Raw genomic sequence first — 22751 nt, 5'->3', positions numbered from 1 at the left:
GCTCGACTTCTCAAAAATTGTGTTCATCCTCCTTATATTCAGGCTCAAAAATGTAATGTCCTGGATCATCATTTGCCCCAAAGTAGTTGTTGGCTTTCATGAAGTCTGTCATGAGTAGTAGTAGTTGATGTTGTTGAGGGAAATAAACGTTGTGATGTGTCTCTGAAATCATTACGCCGCCATATGCTTAAAATGACCAAATACGTGAATATTACATGTTATTGTGTACGTGTGTTACTACGTTGCATACAGTATGTACTTATTGCATGTGTATAAAACATTGGAGGTTTTTAGAGCGCTTTATAGTTGAAATCAAGCAAATTCCGTGACCTCTATGCTTTGCTGATTTTGAAACCTTTTAATGCTGTAGTCCTGCTGGCTTCATCGAGACATGGTCTTCAGCTCTAACTCAGTCGGTTACCAGCTGAGTATGAAACTGGAATAAGAATCAGCACCTCCAAGTCCGTGGTTCTTCCCCGGAAAAGGGTGCTGTGACAACCTCAGGTCGGCCATGAGATCCCGCCCCAAGTGGAGGAGGTGAAGTACCTCGAGGTCTTGTTCACGAGCGAGGGACGAATGGATTGTAAGATTGACAGGCGGATCAATGTGGTCTCTGCATCGGTCCATCAAAGTTCTCAATTTACCGGTTGATCTACGTCACTACCCTCACCTATGGCCATGAGCTTTTAAATAGTGACCAAAACCACAAGATTGTGGCTACAAAAGGAATTAATCTGTGGGATGCTGGAGGTCTCCTTTCAGTGGTTAGAGTGTTTGTCCTCAGATGGGTAGGTTGTGAGTTCAAACCCCGGCCGTGTCATACCAAAGAGTGTAAAAATGGGAGCCATTACCTCCCTGCTTGGCACTCAGCATCAAGGCTTGGAATTGGGGGTGTGTGGAGAGGGGCGTGGTCTACGCCTTCCCTGCGGACGGGGCGTGTGCAGGAGCCGGCCATGAAGCAGCAGACAGGTGAGAAGATACCTCAGCTGGAACGAGTTATCTCATCACCTGTTCCCTATATCAGCAGCGTTGGAGATCATGAGGGCTGGCAAACGAGAGTGACGGCCAGACAAAGGAGCACGCTGATAAAACCACATGCATAAACTGAAAAGGTCAAGACGACTTCGTTCATTCTGTCTATTTGTAAATCTGAATTGAAAGACTGCAACCACTGCCCCATTTCCTGCCAAGCAACGGAGGATCTGGGCCGGAGACCTTCCACAGGGTTATATCACCAAAATGATACCTGAGCGCGGCCACCGCTGCTGCTCGCTGCTCCCCTCGCTTCCCTGGGGATGTGGAACAAGGGGGTGGGTCAATTGCAGAGGGTAATTTCAGCAGACCTAGCGTGTGTGGGATTATCAGTGGTACTTAAACTTGAACTTTTTTTAGAGACCTCATTTGTGAAGAGCCAGGTTAAGATTGATCTGGAATCTGGTAAGGATGTCCCCTAGACTTGTCTCTGGGGGAGGTGTTGAAGGCACATCAGACCGGTAGGAGGCCTCTGGGAAGACCCAGGAGATGTTGGAGAGACTCTCGGCGGGCCCTGGGAATTTTTCAGGATCCCCAAAGGGGGAGCTAGGAAGTCTCGGGTCTTCTGATTGGGCTGCTGCCACCATGGTCTGACCTCGGTTTACAGAATTAAACTTCCTTTTATTGTCCTTCAAATTTGAACTGTACAGTACAGATAAGAACAACATTTATTGTAAAACAATGGACATATGGAATAAATATTAAAGAAAAATACGGTGTCCCCAATTTTTTTTTTTACAAATACTAAAAATAGCAAAGGGAGTCATTTTGAGTTTTGATTCTGGTAAAAATGACTAAACCCAAATAAAGTAGATGCATGTTATAGACCACATAACATATTATTGGCTTGACAAGTGTTCATTTTTGTGTGTTTTCTTCTTGCTTTTTGTGTATAAACGACTAAATGATGTGGAGGTCATTGATGTTGAAACACAATAAAATATATATGTAATACATACTAGGTAGGATATTATCTGCATATAGTTGTTGATATTCAACATGCAGAAATAAATTGGAGTTTGTTTGGCACCGACGACGCTCCACCTCCTGCTAACGGTCAACAGCGACGTAAAAAAGGAGAGATTTGAAGTTGAAGACCCAGCTGAAGGAGATAGACAAGCGCAAGGAAGGAGAGATAGCGGAGAGGAACGGGGGAATAGAGCCATCGTTAAGAAACTGTTTCTCAGGCCTTTGGTCAAGTGTGTGAGCGGCTTCTCGCCTTGAGCTGCTTGGTGAGGTAGTGAGTAGTGGTCAGTTAGAAACAGACTGACAGGATAAAGAAAAAAAACCCCAAATACTACTACTACTACTACTACTACTTCTACTGCTGCTGCCGCTGCTGTCAACTGCCTGCTTCATGGCCGTCACCCAAGCTGTGCTCCCTTCCTTCAGCTCCTTTTCAAACCTCACTGATATGAAAGTAAGTATTATTTAGATTTCACTCACTTTTACACATTATACAAAACATGGGATTTATTTTTTGTTCTGTACTGCAAAGAATAATGACTCCACCAAAAAAACGTTGAATATTGAATTCAAAAACAAGAAATATAACAAGGGATCTAATATTTTTGCACTGTAATGTTTTTTTATTTTTTTATGTTTTTATCCCAGAACATTTTTAGACTATATTTCATATTTGTCTTCCTCACATCAAGTCATAAATTTAGGCGGCCACTTGTTGCTGGGCAGAATTCAAGTAGTAGAGGCGATACATTGTTGTGGTACATTTATACTTTTAGTAGCAATGCTGGTTATATAAAATAATAGTACATCATTTATTTAAAACATTTAATAAATAATTAAATTTAAAAATTTGATCATCTTAAAAAAATCATTATTAATTTGTAAATGCATATTATGTTTTTTGTGGAAAGAGCTTTACGATAGCATCCTAAAGAAAAAGATTAGAAATAGAATAATTCCTACAACTTTTGTTTACTTGATGAAATTAAATGCTAAAAAACAATGCATGGATATACACGAGAGTTAAATTGTCAACATGTCACAACTGCCTAGTTTCTCTTGTTATATTCTTATTTTACTGTTCTATTTTTATTCTCATTGTTTCCATTTATACCCCCATTATTCACTTTTTAATTCTGTACACTGCTGCTGGAATTTTAATTTTCCTGAGGAAACTCTCCAGCAGGAATCAATAAAGTACTATCTATAAATAAATATTAAAAGGGGGAAAAAACAAACTACCTCTAAGCTTTGTTACAGGTGACATTTTCTAAATGTGAAAATTAAGGTTAATGTTCAAAATAATTCTCTGAAAGTGTCATTAATTTTCTACACATGTTTTTTTAGGATGTTTGAATGGCAAAAATAATACGTGTGCTTTGTTAAAGATCAACCATTAAAGTTGATGGTTTGGATCAATTGTAACCCCCAAATGTTTGAAAGGTATACACACACACAATACCAATATAAAAAGATTCGGTCCAATATGTGTCCCAATTTACAGATACTCAAATCGCAATTTTTGGATATTCTGTAATGCAGCCTTTACATAAGGTGCACTAGCTTTTCAATCTGAGCCTCCTGGTAACAATTTTTTTTTACATTGTCAATGAAACAGCAATTTAACCAGTAGTTGGCAGCAGGGATGATGTACACAAGGGTTCTAAATGTTAGGGAAATATATAATAGTATGTAAGAATAGTACCCTTGAACTGGAAGTGTTAACTTTTAAATGTCCTTGAAAAAATTGTGAGTGTCTTTCTCAAACAAATAAGGTAAGGGTGCCAGGAAAAAAATTGAAAATGCAAAATAAAAACTGAAACTAATTAAAAGATTTAAGCACTGAAAGTTAATCTTTGATATTTTGTTGTTTTTTTTTAAAAGAGCTCCAAGTAGTTGGGTACTAAATGTAAGCATTTGATTAGCGATCTTTACTGTTAATTCAAAGATAATCCAATCCATTCCAACTTTATTTGTAGAGCTTTTTAAAGAAAAAAACAGTCGACCAAAGTGCTGTACAGAATAATGAATAGAATACTATAATGAATGAATAAAAATCAAACACATAAAACTAACAAAGCCATTAAGTTGCATCTAAAAAACACCTTAAATGAAACAGACATATAAACGTGTACACAAAGAATACCCAAAATAAACCACAATGAAGACAGACAAAATATTATGCAAGTAAGAAGAAAAAGAAAATACAGTTTTTAATAATGATATTAATAATAATAATAACGCTAATAATAGTAGAAATAATGATACAAATAATAATACTATTAATAATAATGTAAAGAGGAACTGCGCATTTTTTATTTTGCCAATTATTTACAATCCTTATGGGGGATGTTTTGTTTGTTTATTCTGATAAAAAAAAAAAAAATTTTTAAATAAAATATAAAAAAAATGGCTGGCACGATATGGCTAACAATGCAGCTAATAGGAGACATCCATTGCGTCCATAAAGCCCTCTGAAAAAACATCCAAAAATGTCCAAGAAAACTCTATTTACACATTGACCTGAATATTAACCAAGTCTTAGCAACATTGTTATTATAAGAGCTAGAGTTAACGCTGAGGAACTACTTTTAGCGGCAATATGATCACGGAGAGGTAACTAGCTTATGCAGCTATTGACATACTGAGCTGCTGTATCGCCTCAGAGTTGGTCAAAGGTCATTCAAGATTATAAGTCATGCCTCACACTTGTATCGTAAAAGGTTGTGGCCATAAACAGACATGGAAATGTATTCAAGACCTGAAGACATTGCGAGAAATACAGGGCAAAAGGCTTGATTGCGCCCAGCATTTTTTACCTGAAGAGTGAGGATTATGATTAATTCATCATCTTAATGGAGAAGACAAGTTTGTGCTGAAACATACAAACATCCCACTAGTCTGTACAGTGTTTGTTTTATGAAGGTTGTATTCCTTAGTTTACCAATTAGCCACACTACTGCGTGACACTTGGGGCCTGATTTACTGAAGGTAAAACACATGCAAAGTTGATAGCACACACAAAAGGTGATCTACTAAAGGTGTGCAAAGTGCATAGCGTCTGTTAAGTGACCAGAATAAGGCGTGCAATTCATTTTGCGTCTGTCTTCATTAATATGCAAAATGTGTGCTGATCATCAAAATACCCATAATATTGGAAGGAGAAGATGCAAATGTAATTATTTAGCACACGCATTGTGATTTATCAACACTCATCACCGTTTTGCAAGCACTATTTTGCGTTTTATTTAGCTCGTGTCAGAAGGTTCCACACACGGCTGCAGTATCAATGCACAACAGAATCCTCCATCCTACAGGTGTCTGTCAATATTTGGACGGTCAGAAATAAAGAATATTAAACATATTGTCTATTCAGCAATATCACTTCATAGCCACTAGAACAGTGGTTCTCAAATGGGGGTACGCATACCCCTGGGGGTACTTGAAGGTATGCCAAGGGGTACGGGAGATTTTAAAAAAATATTCTAAAAATAGCAACAGTTTAAAAATCCTTTATAAATATATTTATTGAATAATACTTCAACAAAATATGAATGTAAGTTCATAAACTGTGAAAAGAAATACAACAATGCAATATTCAGTGTTGACAGACAGATTTGTGGACATGTTCCATACAATAAATATTGATGTTAAAGATTAATTTTTTTGTGAAGAAATGTTTAGAAGTAAGTTGATGAATCCAGATGGATCTCTATTACAATCCCCAAAGAGGACACTTTAAGTTGATGATTACTTCTATGTGTAGAAATCTTTATTTATAATTGAATCACTTGTTTATTTTTCAACAAGTTTTTAGTTTTTTGTATATTTTTCCCCCCAAATAGTTGAAGAAAGACCACTACAAATGAGCAATATTTTGCACTGTTATACAATTTAATAAATCAGAAACTGATGACATAGTGCTGTATTTTACTTCTTTAGCTCTTTTTTTCAACCAAAAATGCTTTGCTGTGATTAGGGGGTACTTGAATTAAAAAATGTTGACAGGGGGTACATCACTGAAAAAAGGTTGAGAACCACTGCACTAGAAGACTTATGGGGATGATTAAAATAAATTCAAATTGATAGGTTTTGGTACCATTTTTTCCCCGAAAATATATATTATATTAAAATAATTTTTACAAGTAAATAACTTCTTTAATTATGCATTGTTTGCATTCAGAGCTGGAGGTAAGTGCAGTGTCTCTGCAATGAGAACACCTTCAGCTGTTACAAAAGTCAATAAAAAGGGGTTTAATGGAAAATGCTCCTAAAATTAGTAAATGTCTGCTGCACGTTTGAAAACAAAGCCAAATGCGGAAGGGTGAGAGCATGATAACATGAATGTCTCCGTGCTGATGCCCTGTACAGTACACACACAATTCTTATTGAAAAGGGAACTGCACTTTTTGGGGGAATTATGCCTCTCATTCACAATCCTTATGAAAAACTTTTTTTTCCGCATTCCAAATTTTATGTGAACGGCTTACAGTGGAGCCAATGGGAGGTCCTTTCCTCCCCCTCCCCAAAACAAACAATAAATAACCATTCAAAAAGCGGCAACAATACTCCATTTACATTTTGTGATGTTATTATAAGCGCTAACAAAGACCAACTATTTATAGCAGGATCACTACCGTGTCTCCCTATGTTTAAATCTTCCAGTAGTCTGGTGGTTCCTTGCTTCCCTGATCCCTGTAGGTTTATTGGAGATCATAAATTATGCATCTCACCTAGACAGAAGAAGTGTGAGTAGGTGTTCCGACAATTTGGTACACTTTGACAGCCATTTGGGACTCGGAAATGGCCAGAACAACACAAAACGACGCACGTGATGAGCTCTGTGAAATCAATGTGCCCCTCAAAAATGTTAGTCATCCCTAAAATGAACAAAATATGTAAATATTAAACAATATCAATGTGCTTGTTACTACATTACATATATACTTACAGAATGTATATACACTACATGTTTTTGGATGTTTTTTTAGAGTGCTTAATGAGCAGAAATTGATCTAATCCTCATTTATAATATAGCCATCTCTTGCAAGCGTTTATTATTTAGAATGCATAAAAAAGAGAAACACAAATGTGTGCTTGTCTCAAGGTTTGTGATAAGCAAAATTCTAGTTCAGTTTTTAGGCCAGTTTTTTTTTTAAATCGAGAATTGTGTTGAACGTTAGGAATCAAATCGTCACCCGCAGAATTGTGAGTTTTTGTAAGATTCTCACCCCTAAAATTACTACTAAAAATTCAATATATTATTCATAGTTCTAACTAGGGATGAAGCTGACAAAATATTTAATCTTCGAAAGTGGATTTGTTTTTTTTAATAATGTCTTTATTGTCACTTCTTTGTAGTGACTTGTTTGTGTTCTAGAGGCTCAAGAAAATGACTCCAAACACAACATTTTTATATTACTTACGTACAGTATATTTGTTGCTGAATCAGCGCTCTGTTAAATACAAACCCCTCTTTTTCATATGAGTTGGGAAATTGTGTTAGATGTAAATATAAACGGCTGCAAAGACAAGATATTTGATGTTCAAACTCAAACTTTTTTTTTTTTTGCAAATAAAAATTGACTTAAAAATTTCATGGCTGCAATACGTGCCAAAGTAGTTGGGAAAGGGCATGTTCACCACTGTGTTACATCACCTTTTCTTTTAACAACACTCAATAAACATTTGGGAACTGAGGAAACTAATTGTTGAAGCTTTGAAAGTGGAATTATTTCCCATTCTTGTTTTATGTAGAGCTTCAGTCCTTTAACAGTCTGGGGTCTCCGCTGTCCTATTTTACGTTTCATAATGCGCCACACATTTTCCATGGGAGGCAGGTCTGGACTGCAGGCGGGCCAGGAAAGTACCCGCACTCTGTTACTACGAAACCACGCTGTTGTAACCGTGGCTTGGCATTGTTTTGCTGAAATAAGCAGGGGCGTCCATAACGTTGCTTGGATGACAACATATGTTGCTCCAAAACCTGTATGGACCATTCAGCATTAATGGTGCCTTCCCAGATGTGTAAGTTACCCATGCCTTGGGCACTAATACACCCCCATACCATCACACATGTGTAAGTTACCCATGTCTTGTTCACTAATACACCCCCATACCATCACACATGTGTAAGTTACCCATGCCTTGGGCACTAATACACCCCCACACCATCACAGATGCTGACTTTTAAACTTTGCGCCTATAACAATCCGAATGGTTATTTTCCTCTTTGTTCCGTAGGACACCACGTCCACAGTTTCCAAATATAATTTGGAATGTGGACTCGTCAGACCACAGAACACTTTTCCACTTTGCATCAGTCCATCTTAGATGAGCTCGGGTCCAGCGAAGCCAGGGGCGGTCCTTGGTGTTGTTGATAAATGGGTTTTGCTTTGCATAGTAGAGTTTTAACTTGCACTTACAGATGTAGCGACCAACTGTAGTTACTGACAGTGGTTTTATGAAGTGTTCCTGAGCCCATGTGGTGATATCCTTTACACACTGATGTCTCTTTTTGATGCAGTACCACCTGAGGGATCAACGGTCCGTAATATCATCGCTTATGTGCAGTGATTTCTGCAGATTCTCTGCACCTTTTGATGATTTTACGGACCGTAGATGGTAAAATCCCTAAATTCCTTGCAATCACTCGTTAAGAAATGTTGTTCTAAAACTGTTCGACAATTTGCTTACAAATTGGTGACCCTCGCCCCATCTTTGTTTGTGAATTACTTAGCATTTCATGGCATTGAAGCTGCTTATACCCAATCATGGCACCCACCTGTTCCCAATTAGCCTGCACACCTGTGGGATGTTCCAAATAAGTGTTTGATGAGGATTTCTCAACTTTATCAGTATTTATTGCCACCTTTCCCAACTTCTTTGTCACATGTTGCTGGCATCAAATTCTAAAGTTAATGATTATTTGCTTAAAAAAAAAATAAAGTTTATGAGTTTGAACATGAAATATGTTGTCTTTGTAGCATATTCAACTGAATATGGCTTGAAAAGGATTTGCAAATCATTGTCTTCCGTTTATATTTACATCTAACACAATTTCCCAACTCATATGGAAACGGGGTTTGTATAACATCCATGTTCTCAAGGCATTCTATCAATTTGCAACTAAACTATGGATTGGTCCGATTTAGACCTAGATCTGGTTTACGTTTTCTCTCCAATGCACCCCAAACATCTTAGGTGTGGAACTCGGATGGCGACTCGCCTCCTCTAGGCCCTGAGCAACTGCAACTCTCCCAGCAGACGACTGACGGGCTCCAAGAGGACGACAGCCAGGCATGCTGGGATATTGAGTTGTTCCTGTCCGAGTTGTGCAGCACATCGCCTGAACTCAGTCCCTCCCTGGACCACAACGTAGAGATGTTGCAACAACAGCTGGACTCGGACATAGTGTACCAGGCTGGAGGCATGCTTAAAGACCGAGCCGATCAGGATCAGACGGATGGATGTCCGATGGCTGAGTTCATACCTCCGACGGCCCAACAGGAAGTGTACCACCAATATTACAACAACGCCCTGGCAGGGCGGACAAATGTCGATCCGTTTGGTTTCTCTCAGGAGAGACCCATCCCACCGTGGGAGCAGAACCCGTATTACCCACCTCAGCATCCTCCTTTGGTGCCCTTCCATGAGGTCCGATTGGTACCGATCCAAGCTGCAACCTCCGACCCTCGACACTACAGCTACCCGCTTCACTTCAACCACAATGCCAGCCTTTTCTGTGACTACACCTGCAGCCAGCCTCATCAACAAAGGCTGGGACCGCAGCCGTCCCCCGGTGGGGCGCAGGTGAAGCGCGGGCGACGGTCGACGGGGAAAAAGACGGCAGCCATCCATGGCTGTGACTACCCAGGATGCAGAAAGACCTACACGAAGAGCTCCCACCTCAAGGCTCACCTGCGCACACACACAGGTATGCTCAACGCCGCGCCGCTTGCAATGGCTAGTTTCTCATTATTGGTGCTTTTTCAGGGGAGAAACCTTACCAGTGTTCGTGGGAAGGCTGCAGCTGGAAGTTTGCTCGTTCTGATGAGTTGACCCGTCACTACCGCAAGCACACGGGGCAAAAACCCTACGAATGTGTGCTTTGTCAGAGGGCTTTCTCACGCTCCGACCACTTGGCGCTGCACATGAAGAGACACACCTAACGCTCAAAACGCTGCTAATCAATCATTCCACCAATGACACAAAAAATACACCAAATGTACGTAATGGAACAAGAAAAAGCTTTTCTTACTAGGTGCATGTATGTGGTTTTTAACCTTTTTTTTTTTTTTTTAAATTGCATGCACATGCGTCAAGGCCAAAAGTGTTGGATGAATGGAAACAGGTGGATACACAGTTTAATTATGTGTACCTTCTTCCATCTAACAAAACAGCATGTCATTGTTCTGCCTGGCATAGATAAATGAGTGAACATCAATTATTTGTAAAATAAAGCAAAATTGAAAATAGAGCAAAAATACATAATGTAATAATAAAGAGCTGATATTAAAGTTAAAGTACCAATGATTGTCACACACACACACTGGGTGTTGCAAAATTATTTTCTGCATTTGACCCATCACCCTTCATCACCCCCTGGGAGGTGAGGGGAGCAGTGAGTAGCAGCGGTGGCCACGCCCGGGAATCATTTTTGGTTATTTAACCCCCAATTCCAACCCGTGATGCTGACTGCCAAGCAGGGAGGTAATGAGTCCCATTTTTATAGTCTTTGGTATGACGCGACTTGGGTTTGAACTCACAACCTACCGATCTCAGGGCAGACACTCTATGTTGACACTAATAACATACCATTTTTGAATTAGGTACATGTATAATGTTTTATAGCCTTTTTGAAAAATGACATGCACATGCATCATGGCTAAAAATGTATGAATGGAAACAAGTGGATGCACAGCTTCATTATTTATATCTTCTGATAGCGAAAGAGCGTTTATTTGTTATGCCTGCCATAAACAAATGAGCAAACAATTATTTGTAAAATAAAGCAAAAATCAAAATAGAGCAAAAATACATAATGGAACAATAAGAAGCGGATATGTTGCTACTAATAACTTAACATACCATTTTTAAATTAGGTACATGTATACTTTTTGAAAAAAATAAAAATAAAAAATTACACATGCGTCATGGCCAAAAATGTATGAATGAAAACAGGTGGATGTACAGGTAATTATTTATATCTTCTGATAGTGAAAGACCTTTTAATTGTTCTGCCTGGCAAAGGTAAATGAGCAAATATACATCACTTTTAGCTAATAACTACAGGACAAGGTTTTCAAGAAATTCATGTATGTCCTGCAGTTTGTAGAATAAAGCAAAAAAAAAAAAAAAAAGAGCAAAATGCATATTGTAACATGAATAAGCTGATATGTTGATACCAACAAGTAAGAACTCAGCAGGCACAAGAAATTGATAAAACGTTGATTACACATCCATGTCCTTCAAAACTGACTTTGAAACAATGTTGCAAAATAGTTTGTGAATTGCGACAATGTTGATGTCTAACGTAATTTTTTTTACTACATTATAATATTTATTTATAATGTCATATTATATCTTATTATGTTTTCTTTTTATTTTGTTATTTGTCTCTTCTTTGCCTGTATTTCTTTGTGGTGTACAGCCCTTTGTTCTTCAACTGGGGTTGTTTTTAAAGGGCTTTATAAATAAAGTTGGTATGCTAACGTCGCATCCACATTGTTGGTTGGAAAATTCCCAAATGTCAAATGAAGATCAGAACGCAACATTGATTAAATGTTGTCAAAAAGCATGTTGTTCCAACGTTATGTTTGAGTTACTCAACGTCAGGACTTAATTCAACAAGTTCTCAACTCTGTGCCTGCTAGGAACACACATTTTTAATTTTCTACATATATAACTTTTGTTTGCCTTTTTGAAAAATGACATGCACATGCGTCATGGCCAAGTATGCAAAATAGACGATGGCGTCATCCATACACCCTAAAGGCCTCCCCCCTCAAACCCTAGCCACAAATAGATGTAGTAGTCCCAAGGCTAAGCTCAGCCACACACTGGAAAAAATGCTCCTCATAAAAGAGTTAAAACAATGTTTATAAAAGTTATTTTTGCTTTTAATAAGAAGACTAATCCGCCAATGGAACAAGTCAAAATTGTCTTGGTAAGATTTCTTAAAATATTGTATTTAAGCTTTGAAAATGTCAAAGTGATCTTGAAATTTGCAATTTAAACTCCTTAGCTATACTTACTAGTATTGGGAAGTTTTGTGTCTGATAAATTGTGGCGCTCAAAAAGTTATAGTGTGCCTAAAAACACATTCTTATGTCTCCCTGAAAAAGTAATACTCAGGGGATTGTGACTTGTACTGACTTAGTTTGGATATTTGGACTAGAAATGAGAAATATATATTTCCAGTGAGATTCGAAGTTTTTCCAGTGTAAGTACTTTTCAGACTATTAAGTGAAATTGAGTAATGTGCCACGGCCCATTAGTTGGGCCTCTTAATCAGGGGTCCCCAAACTTCCACTCGGAGGCCGTATCGGCTTAAAACAAGTCGGCCGGGGGCCTGGCTGTGTTTGTACGTATGTATGTCTATGTACATATATATATATATATATGTCTATGTGTGTATATATATATATATTCCTCTGGATCTTTCTGTGTGGAGTTTGCATGTTCTCCCCATGACTGCGTGGGTTCCCTCCGGGTACTCCGGCTTCCTCCCACCTCCAAAGACATGCACCTGGGGATAGGTTGATTGGCAACACTAAATGGTCCCTAGTGTGTGAATGTTGTCTGTCTATCTGTGTTGGTCCTGCGATGAATTGGCAACTTGTCCAGGGTGTACACCGCCTTCCGCCCGATTGTAGCTGAGATAGGCAGCAGCGCCCCCCGCAACTTCAAAGGGAATAAGTGGTAGGAAATGGATGGATGGATAGATATATTCCTCGCAAACTAATTGACTGAAAGGGCGCGCAAATGCCGACACTGCGGCGGGAGCGAAGATAATGTCACGTTATCCATGGGAAAATGCATTTTTAGACAATATGATTTGCCTGAGCGGCAAGGATACACAGAGAGTAACAAGCGGTAGAAAATGGATTAGAAAGGACATATTTTTTTGAATAATAATACAAACATTAAAAAAAAGGTTGTTTTTAAACTTGGGACTTACCTTCCGCCCGAATGCAGCTGAGCCCGTGACCCCAAAAGTGACAAACGGTAGAAAATGGATGGATGGATGGATGGACTTCCCACGGGCTAGATTTTGAAGACCTCAGCTCTAGATTGACAGAGTTTTGGGAAATTATTGTTTTATTTCTTGACATATTCTGTTGTTGAATGTACTGCATTACATGCTTGGTAGGCAAAATACACCAAATCAAATACTGCATTACATGCTTGGTAGGCAAAATACACCAAATTAAATACTGCATTACATGCTTGGTAGGCAAAATACACCAAATCAAATACTGCATTACATGCTTGGTAGGCAAAATACACCAAATCAAATACTGCATTACATGCTTGGTAGGCAAAATACACCAAATCAAATACTGCATTACATGCTTGGTAGGCAAAATACACCAAATTAAATACTGCATTACATGCTTGGTAGGCAAAATACACCAAATCAAATACTGCATTACATGCTTGGTAGGCAAAATACACCAAATTAAATACTGCATTACATGCTTGGTAGGCAAAATACACAAATCAAATACTGCATTACATGCTTGGTAGGCAAAATACACCAAATCAAATAAGGCATGATGCCGTCTTGTAGATGTTGTACATTCATGTTAGAATGCAGGTTTAGCTTTGATACTAATTGTTTTACATTTTTGATGCCTTAGCAATTCTTAGTACAAAATAGGTAATTTATGATCTAGGATAGGAGAATTGTATAATTTTTGTTGAAATATTCTTCATGCCTCGATCTTTATTGTATGACTTTATTTACCACCCCAAGCTACAAACTGGCTAAAAGTTTCATTATTGATCATCTGAAAATCAACAACACAGTGAAGTTGAACACTAACAAGACCTGAGTGCTGCATAACTTTTCAAGTTCAGAGTTCACATGAAGTCTTAACCACCTATGAGATGATATCTGTGTTTCGAACTTTGTATTATTGTTGTGCAAATTGTTTATATTTAAAAGTGAAACTCGGGGTTGTGTCAAAGAAATGTTAATACAATGAGTATCTTTTGTCAAGTGACCCATAGATTTATTAACCAGGTTTTGTATCAGTTGTATAATTGATGTGTTTTTATGTTTTTTTATATTTACAATTGCTTAAAAAGTGTTTTGTCACATCCAATAAATATTTGAAATGACCCCTCTCAGTTTCATGTATGACTGGACCTTTAGTTCCCAATGTCTCCCTTATAGCTAAATATCTGTTCTTTCATGTGTTTTATGAAATTGCATTGTCCCCTTTGAAATAAACTCATCTAATTGAAAAATATTTTAACAGTGAAGATGATTTACTACACGCAGTCTTCATGGTGTGAACTTTTTTTTTTTTTCCCCAGTGTGAAACAGGATAATACATTTTACTTATAAAGCGCCTTTCTGGCCATTCAAAGACACCGTACAAAATCAAAACAATAAAATCAATTGGATAAAACCCACAACAACAAAGATCGATAAGATTTTGTTACGTACGACAGGGGAAGGAGACGACATAACGGCAGGGATCAGTTCAATAGGTTTATTGAAACTGATGCTGATGATGTGTTGGGGTGTGTATGCTACTAAACGTGAATGTTGCAGGACGATGAGTAGAATTAACAATGTAAATGTTACCAGAGTTTGTTGTAAGTGTGCGTTGGTTGAATCCTTCGTCAGACCAAAGGGGGAAGGCGAGAAGGTCGGGGGCTGGAGAGAGGTAAGAAGGTCCAAGTCCAAGCAGGGATCGAGGATCAAGGTCCATGTCCAAGCAGGGATCGAGGATCAAGGGAGGCAATGGGAAGTCCAAGTACACCCGCTCGATCACGGGAAACAGGGGGAACACTGCCAGAAAAACAGAGGGCATAAGACACTACACTCTGTTAAAATGTAATAATCACTTATTTTTCTGTTTGGATACTTTATTTTTGGATGATACCACAAATTTAGGTATCAATCCGATACCAAGTAGTTACAGGATCATACATTGGTCATATTCAGAGGTGGGTAGTAACGCGCTACATTTACTCCGTTACATCTACTTGAGTAACTTTTGGGATAAAGTGTACTTCTAAGAGTAGTTTTAATGCAACATACTTTTACTTGAGTATATTTATAGAGAAGAAACGCTACTTTTACTCCGCTCCATTTATCTACATTCAGATCACTACTCGCTACTTTGGTCCGCCTACGCTTGGGATGGTTTCCTGCTGGCTCCGCTGTGAACGGGATCCATTGCTTTCCTCCTCTCCAAGGTTCTCATAGTCATCATTGTCACCGACGTCCCACTGGGTGTGAGTTTTCCTTGCCCTTATGTGGGCCTACCGAGGATGTTGTGGTGGTTTGTGCAGCCCTTTGAGACACTAGTGATTTAGGGCTATATAAGTAAACATTGATTGATGATTGATACTGATTTTTATCGATCTGTTAATGCACGCTTTGTTTTGGTTTGGTTGGTCAGACAGACTTTCAAAGTAGGATCTATCACATGCCTGCGTTTCACCAATCAGATGCAGTCACTGGTGACGTTTGACTCCGTTTCACCAATCAAATGCAGTCACTGGTGACGTTTGACTCCGTTTCACCAATCAAATGCAGTCACTGGTGACGTTTGACTCCGTTTCACCAATCAAATGCAGTCACTGGTGACGTTTGACTCCGTTTCACCAATCAAATGCAGTCACTGGTGACGTTTGACTCCGTTTCACCAATCAAATGCAGTCACTGGTGACGTTTGACTCCGTTTCACCAATCAAACAGAACCAGGCGGTCACATGATTAACTGCACACTTTTTTTTTTTTACAAACCTTTATTTATACATTTCAACATTTACAAACAGTTAAAAATAATAATCAAAGTAAGTACAAAAACAGTACAAAACAGTATAAAAATGTAAGAAAGAGTGCCAGGGGGTTGTCAATTCTAAGTAACTAAAATAGAATGCAAAAAATATATATATATAAAATAAACAAAGTGCAAAGCCATAGGCTCACTCAATCTCAGTAAATAACTTAAATTTGGAACACAGCATCATCGTTTTCACAGCTTTTTGGTTGTTAGAGGAAGAGTGTTTTAATGTAAAGTTCTAAATCTGTTTTTAAGGCACAAAAAACAGGTCGGGTATTGAGAAACTTACGTTTATGAATATAAAACTTAGCCAATAGTATCATGAGCTTGCAAAGGTAAAATTCCATCCCATCCATTTCTACCCCTTTTTCCCTTTTTTTGGGGTCGCGGGGGGCGCTGGCGCCTATCTTAGCTACAATCGGGCGGAAGGCGGGGTACACCCTGGACAAGTCTCCACCTCATCGCAGGGCCAACACAGATAGACAGACAACATTCACACACTAGGGACCATTTTAGTGTTGCCAATCAACCTATCCCCAGGTGCATGTCTTTGGAGGTGGGAGGGGCCTATCCCCAGGTGCATGTCTTTGGAGGTGGGAGGAAGCCGGAGTACCCGGAGGGAACCCACGCACTCACGGGGAGAACATGCAAACTCCACACAGAAAGTATTGAACCCAGGACTGCAGGACCTTCGTATTGTGAGGCAGACGCACTAACCCCTCTGCCACCGTGAAGCCCAAGGTAAAATTCATTTTCAATTTTTTTTTTCTCATTACAGTGTAAAACCAAATATATATTATTTAATATATACTATTGTTTTAGTTGCTTAAGAGTTATTCCTGGCTCTGAATTTGTTCAGTGCTATTTTTATCTTTTTGTGCATTACTTGTTGCCGTCATCATTAAACAAACAGGTTACTCATCAGTTACTCAGTACTTGAGTAGTTTTTACACAACATATATTTTACTTTTACTCAAGTAAATATTTGGGTGACTACTTACTTTTACTTGAGTAATACATCTCTAAAGTAACAGTACTCTTACTTGAGTACAATTTCTGGCTACTCTACCCACCTCTGGCCATATTCAAAGTCCTCACATGTCCAGGAACATATTTCCCGAGTTTATTAAACATAATATACATTTCTTAAAAACGAAATATTTTATGACAAAAAATATTGATCTAATCATAGTAGTATCGCTCTTGTACTTGGTATCATTACAGTGGATGTTAAGTGTAGATCCACTAATGGCGTTTGTTTTCATTTTGACGCCGGTGAGCTACAGTGTGTATTGAAGCATTTTTAGCCATTCCTCATCCTGCAGGGATGATACTTGTAAGAAACTTAAAGTAGCAAAACACTGCCGACTGGGGCAGGACTTTAGCCGCTAGCTACCTAGCCATGTCTTAAAGCACCACTTCCTGAGGGCGTTTCAGTGTTATAACTTCACCTTTATTGTTAAGCCAACATGCATCCGTTCTCCTTTTCTGTCTACATACTGTCTGCTTGTAAGTACTCCGTGATTGTGCACTGCCGAACATGCTCCTCTGCTCGTAAACCAGCAATGACACGACGTCTGGATTACAGGTAGGCTAGTCCAGTACCTGCACTCTTTTACTACAAAGCCACGCTGTTGTAACATGTGCAGAATGTGGCTTGGCATTGTCTTGTTGAAATAATCAGGGGCGTCAATAACGTTGCTTGGATGGCAACATATGTTGCTCCAAAACCTGTATGTACCTTTCATCATAAATGTTGCCTTCATATATGTGTAAGTTACCTATGCCTTGGGCACTAATAGACTCCTTTACCATCACAGATGCTGGCTTTTGAACTTTGCACCTATAAATGCCCGGATGGTTCTTTTTCTCTTTGTTACAGAGGACACAACGTCCACAATTTCCAAAAACAATTTGAAATGTGGACTCTTCAGACTACAGAACACTTTTCCACTTTGCATCAGTCCGTCTTAGATGAGCTTGGGCACAGCAAAGCCTACGGCGTTTGAGTGTTGTTCATAGATGGCTTTCGCTTTGCATAGTAGAGTTTTAACTTGGACTTACAGATGTAGAGACCAACTGTAGTTACTGTCAGTGGTTTTCTGAAGTGTTCCTGAGCCCATGTGGTGATATCCTTTACACGCTCATGCAATACCGCCTGAGGGATCGAAGGTCACGGGCATTGGCGCTCACGTACAGTGATTTCTTCAAATTCTCTGGACCTTTGTATGATATTACGGACCGTAAATGGTGAAATCTCTAAATGGCTTGCAATAGCTCGTTAAGAAATGTTGTTCTTAAACTGTTCGACAATTTGCTCACGCATTTGTTCACAAAGTGGTGACCCTCGCCCCATCCTTGTTTGTGAATGACTGAGCATTTCTCGGAAGCTGTTTTATTCCCAATCAGTCTGTTCACCTGTGGTATGTTCCAAATAAGTGTTTGATGAACAGTCCTCAACTTTCTCAGGCTTATTTGCCACTTGTGCCAGCTTTCTAGAAACATGTTGCAGGCATAAAATTACAAATGAGATACTATTTGAAAAAAATAAAGTTTACCAGTTTGAATGTTAAGTATCTTGTCTTTGAAGTCTGCTCAATTAAATATAGGTTGGGAAGGATTTGCAAACATTGTATTCTGTTTTTATTTACCATTTACACGTGTCAACTTCACTGGTTTTGGGTTTTGAATATTCACTGTAATTTGCCATAAATGGTAGTACACAGTTGTACTTGGTGAACTAGGCAGTGGGTTAGGCCTCATTGGTCCTGCAGTAACATAATGAGTGGTGTGCATGGGACTGAAGGATGCACAGTGCAGAGTGGAAATTCCACTCAATTTCCATGTAATCTGTTTTGTGTCAACGAAGATTAAGCTGTTTTTGTGGTAATCCCCGGACTTTTGCCGTTAATTCCAATAAATTCCAATATGTTCCCATTAAGCTCCAACTATTCACAGAACTGTGTCATCCAGGTGCCAGCCAATTTCAACATCCAATGATTGCTGATAGAGTGCATCTAGTTGAAAAAGATTAACACACTGACTCGCAAACAAGAAGTGAGGTGAAAAGGTGACCCATAGTAGCTAAATAAAAAATTGTACATTAAACATGAAATTAAATTAAAGATTGTGTGCATTGTGCTCTGTAAAGATGCTACAAATGAGTAGACGAGTACTAATGACTCCTCCCCATGTGGTGATTTGTTCATTGGGGGACTGGAATTAAAGGTGACATGAGGACAGAGGAGGCGTTTTGACCTAATGTGGCTCACGAAAGAGCTAACAGGCTAACTCTCTTTTCACTGTCTTTGCATTCATCATGCACCTAAACATGCTTTAGTAGCTTGCTTATGGAAACAAAGTAGGTCATTATTATTTTAAATGTTGGTTTTAGGGTTAAAGCACAAATACTGGTATTGATCTAATACTAAGGTTTCAAACGTACGGTCCAAGGGCCCGCGGGATGAGTATGCCAAGTATAAAAATGAACCTGAAATTTTTGAAGGAAAGAAACAGCTGTTCCAAATGTGGCCACTGGATGTCGCAACAGCAATACTTCTGTCTTTGTAGATAAAAGATGTGTACAAAACAAACCACATGATGTTAGTACATCAGTCGAAGAAAATTATCAAACTACATAAATAACATACTGTAATTTAATTTTGATATCATTTTCTTATCTTGATGGATTGAAAATTAACGTGGATTTTTACGCAGCTTGCTGAGAGATTTGTTCTTCCGTGATGCAAACGAACTAGACCGGACGTGGCTTGAAGGTAAAAACATGATTTAATCTGGACTAGAACTCAACGCAGTACAAAACAAAAAGCACTCACAAGGCAAAGGCACAAACTTGACACAGGGAACAAAAGTTAAGCTTTGGCATAAACTATGAACATCCAACAAAGAACACTTACTGTGGCTTGAAAGGAGCAGCATGAACTATGAACAAGAACTATGACATGCACAGAGCAAACACAGAGTAATGTCGCCAGCACGACTAACTGAAGAAACAGGCTTAAAAAATGGTCTCTTTAATGGAACAGGTGCGTGCATAAGGCAGGTGAAACTAATGAGTAGTCATGGAAACTAAAACAAACAAGGCTGCACAAAAACAGGAACTGATGGAGTCCAAAACTAGCAGAAAATAAAATGTAATCCAGACCACATAACATGACAACGAGTTGACTGATGAACATTATCACATAGTTTATTCAGAAATATTAATAACGACAAAGTATATATACTCTTAACCACAACAGGTCATTGTAAAAAAAACAAAAACAACAACAACATTATGGTACAGCGGTATAGCTCGGTTGGTAGAGCGGCCGTGCCAGCAACTTGAGGGTTGCAGGTTCGATCCCCGCTTCTGCCATCCTAGTCACTGCCGTTGTGTCCTTGGGCAAGACACTTTACCCACCTGCTCCCAGTGCCACCCACACTGCTTTAAATGTAAAAATTAGATAATGGGTTTCACTATGTAAAGCGCTTCGAGTCACTTTGAGAAAAGCGCTATATAAATATAATTCACTTCACTATGATTTGTACAATTTCCGAATGTGCTTGTGCTATTTTTAAACAAACAATAAAAAACAATCTGAAGTTGTCTTTAAGTTATGGTGGGGTGATTTGACCAGTTTGGCTCCATGTGGCCCCCCATCTAAAATAAGTTTGACCCCCCTGGTCTAATACCATGTGAACAGAATCATTTCAAAGTCATTGTATGAGTTTGCCTTTTTGTTGTTGTTGATTGTGATTATGAATCTGATTAAAATACAAGGAAACCGTTTTTTGAAGAAACTTTTTTGTGAGTAATTTTACATACACGACATTATAAAAAACTATGTGAAAATATCAAAGCCCACTTCAGAGAATTCAGTCATCCTACGACCAAATACTGCATGTAGCAAACTAAGTGTTACTTTGGAGCTTAATCGGTTCTGTGACAAAGCTCTGAACTTAAAACACTTGAATGGCAAATCAATGTCTCCCATTGAAATGGATTCAAATCAATTTAATTGGTGCTTGCCCCCCTCCCCAAGGAAAAAGTTCAATTATAACACGTGACATGTCTTTTTTTTAAAGATAAAATAACTTTAGGATAAGAAATCTTCCATCCATCCATTTCTACCGCTTATTCCCTTTGGGATCGCAGGGGGCGATGGTGCCTATCTCAGCTACAATCGGGCGGGAGGCGGGGCACACCCTGGACAAGTCGCCACCTCATCGCAGGGCCAACACAGATAGACAGACACACACTAGGGCCAATTTAGTGTTGCCAATCAACCTATCCCCAGGTGCATGTCTTTGGAAGTGGGAGGGGCCTATCCCCAGGTGCATGTCTTTGGAAGTGTGAGGAAGCCGGAGTACCCGGAGGGAACCCACGCAGTCACGGGGAGAACATGCAAACTCCACACAGAAAGTTCCCGAGCCCGGGATTGAGGTCAGAAGTACTCATAACGTTCCTATTGTGAGTCCGACGCACTAACCCTTCCACCACCGTGCTGCCCCCGATAAAAAATCTTGTACATTAAAAAAATGACAATAAAATGTGGTAGTTTCCCACTAATAGATATAGTCATCTTGTACAGCCTTTACTGTACCTTGGAGAGTGGACTTCTAATGCATCTCCTTCCAGCATCAGCAGCCTTTCCCTATATTTATGGATAAATATCAACAGTTTAGATATTATTTTGCTGCTATCCAGGTGGAACAAACAATTTTGCATTTTTGATGGAGGTAGTCTTAGACATTCCTAATTTGATCCATTAGTATTAAATTAACATCTACGACATTGATTGTATTTGATCTTTTCAAAAGTTTTCAAACAACATCCCCACTTATACTTCAGATCCTGATCATCCCCAAAATGTTGTTTGCCATTTCATTTCTATCATATCCTGATTGTTTTTCCAAAATATGCCCATAACATTTTGAGCTATCTGTAGCGGAATGAAAGAAACAGAGTGACTCCTCTTGTCAATCTCCACCGTCTTTTTGTCTGTCGGCCACTGGAATACAAACGTAGAAATTGAAGCTCTCAACATGAACATAGTAAAACAGTAAAAAATAATAATAAAAAAAACATAGTAAAAATGATGCCCAAAATCCTATCAGTTGTTTCTTATTATATTTCTGAAATTTCTTGAGGTTTAATCCAAATCCTCATATAACTTTTTGAGTTATGTTGTAACTAACTAACTAACTAACTAACTAACTAACTAACTAACTAACTAACTGACAAAGCCCAGCCATGGCATAACTTTCAACAATTTAACAATCTGAAATAAACTGAAAAGGAAACTAATAACATCAATCTTATCACGGTGGTATCGATATGATACTGATGACTATGCTTGTTCTCGATACTATCGATACTTGGATCACCCATCCCTTTTGCTACAAGGAGTTGAAATTACTGAAAAAATGCAATAATGCGTATTTAGGATTTTCCCAATGTAAATGTTTAAATATTGCAAAATACAAAGGGTTTATAAACATAAACTAGAATGCTGTATTTGGAAGGAATCAAAACTATTGCATGGTTCATAAATCGACTTAAGTGTCATACCAATCAACTCAAACTGCAAAAGAGTTTCGAGAAGATTCATTCATAACATTGTTTTATTATGTGTTTTTTGTAACCTGTTTGACAAAACTATTTGCCACCTATTTTCTTCTATTCATAAACTGCAAAAGAGTTTTGAGAAGATTCATCCA

At 38.6% G+C, this 22751-nt stretch overlaps 1 protein-coding gene across 1 annotated transcript; it reads left to right on the top strand.

The window, feature by feature from the left end:
- The first annotated feature begins 2118 nt into the window (after positions 1 to 2118).
- On the top strand, positions 2119 to 14346 carry klf1 (Kruppel like factor 1 (erythroid)). Its single transcript, XM_061881390.1, has 3 exons — positions 2119 to 2452; positions 9202 to 9934; positions 9994 to 14346. The coding sequence occupies exons 1-3, from the start codon at positions 2390 to 2392 to the stop codon at positions 10167 to 10169; spliced, it is 972 nt and encodes a 323-aa protein (XP_061737374.1). The 5' UTR covers positions 2119 to 2389; the 3' UTR covers positions 10170 to 14346.
- The last annotated feature ends 8405 nt before the right edge of the window (positions 14347 to 22751 follow it).

The sequence above is a fragment of the Nerophis ophidion genome, linkage group LG20 (genome assembly GCF_033978795.1).
Source record: "Nerophis ophidion isolate RoL-2023_Sa linkage group LG20, RoL_Noph_v1.0, whole genome shotgun sequence".
Lineage (NCBI taxonomy): Eukaryota > Metazoa > Chordata > Actinopteri > Syngnathiformes > Syngnathidae > Nerophis > Nerophis ophidion.
This window is presented reverse-complemented; position numbering and strand designations above follow the sequence as displayed.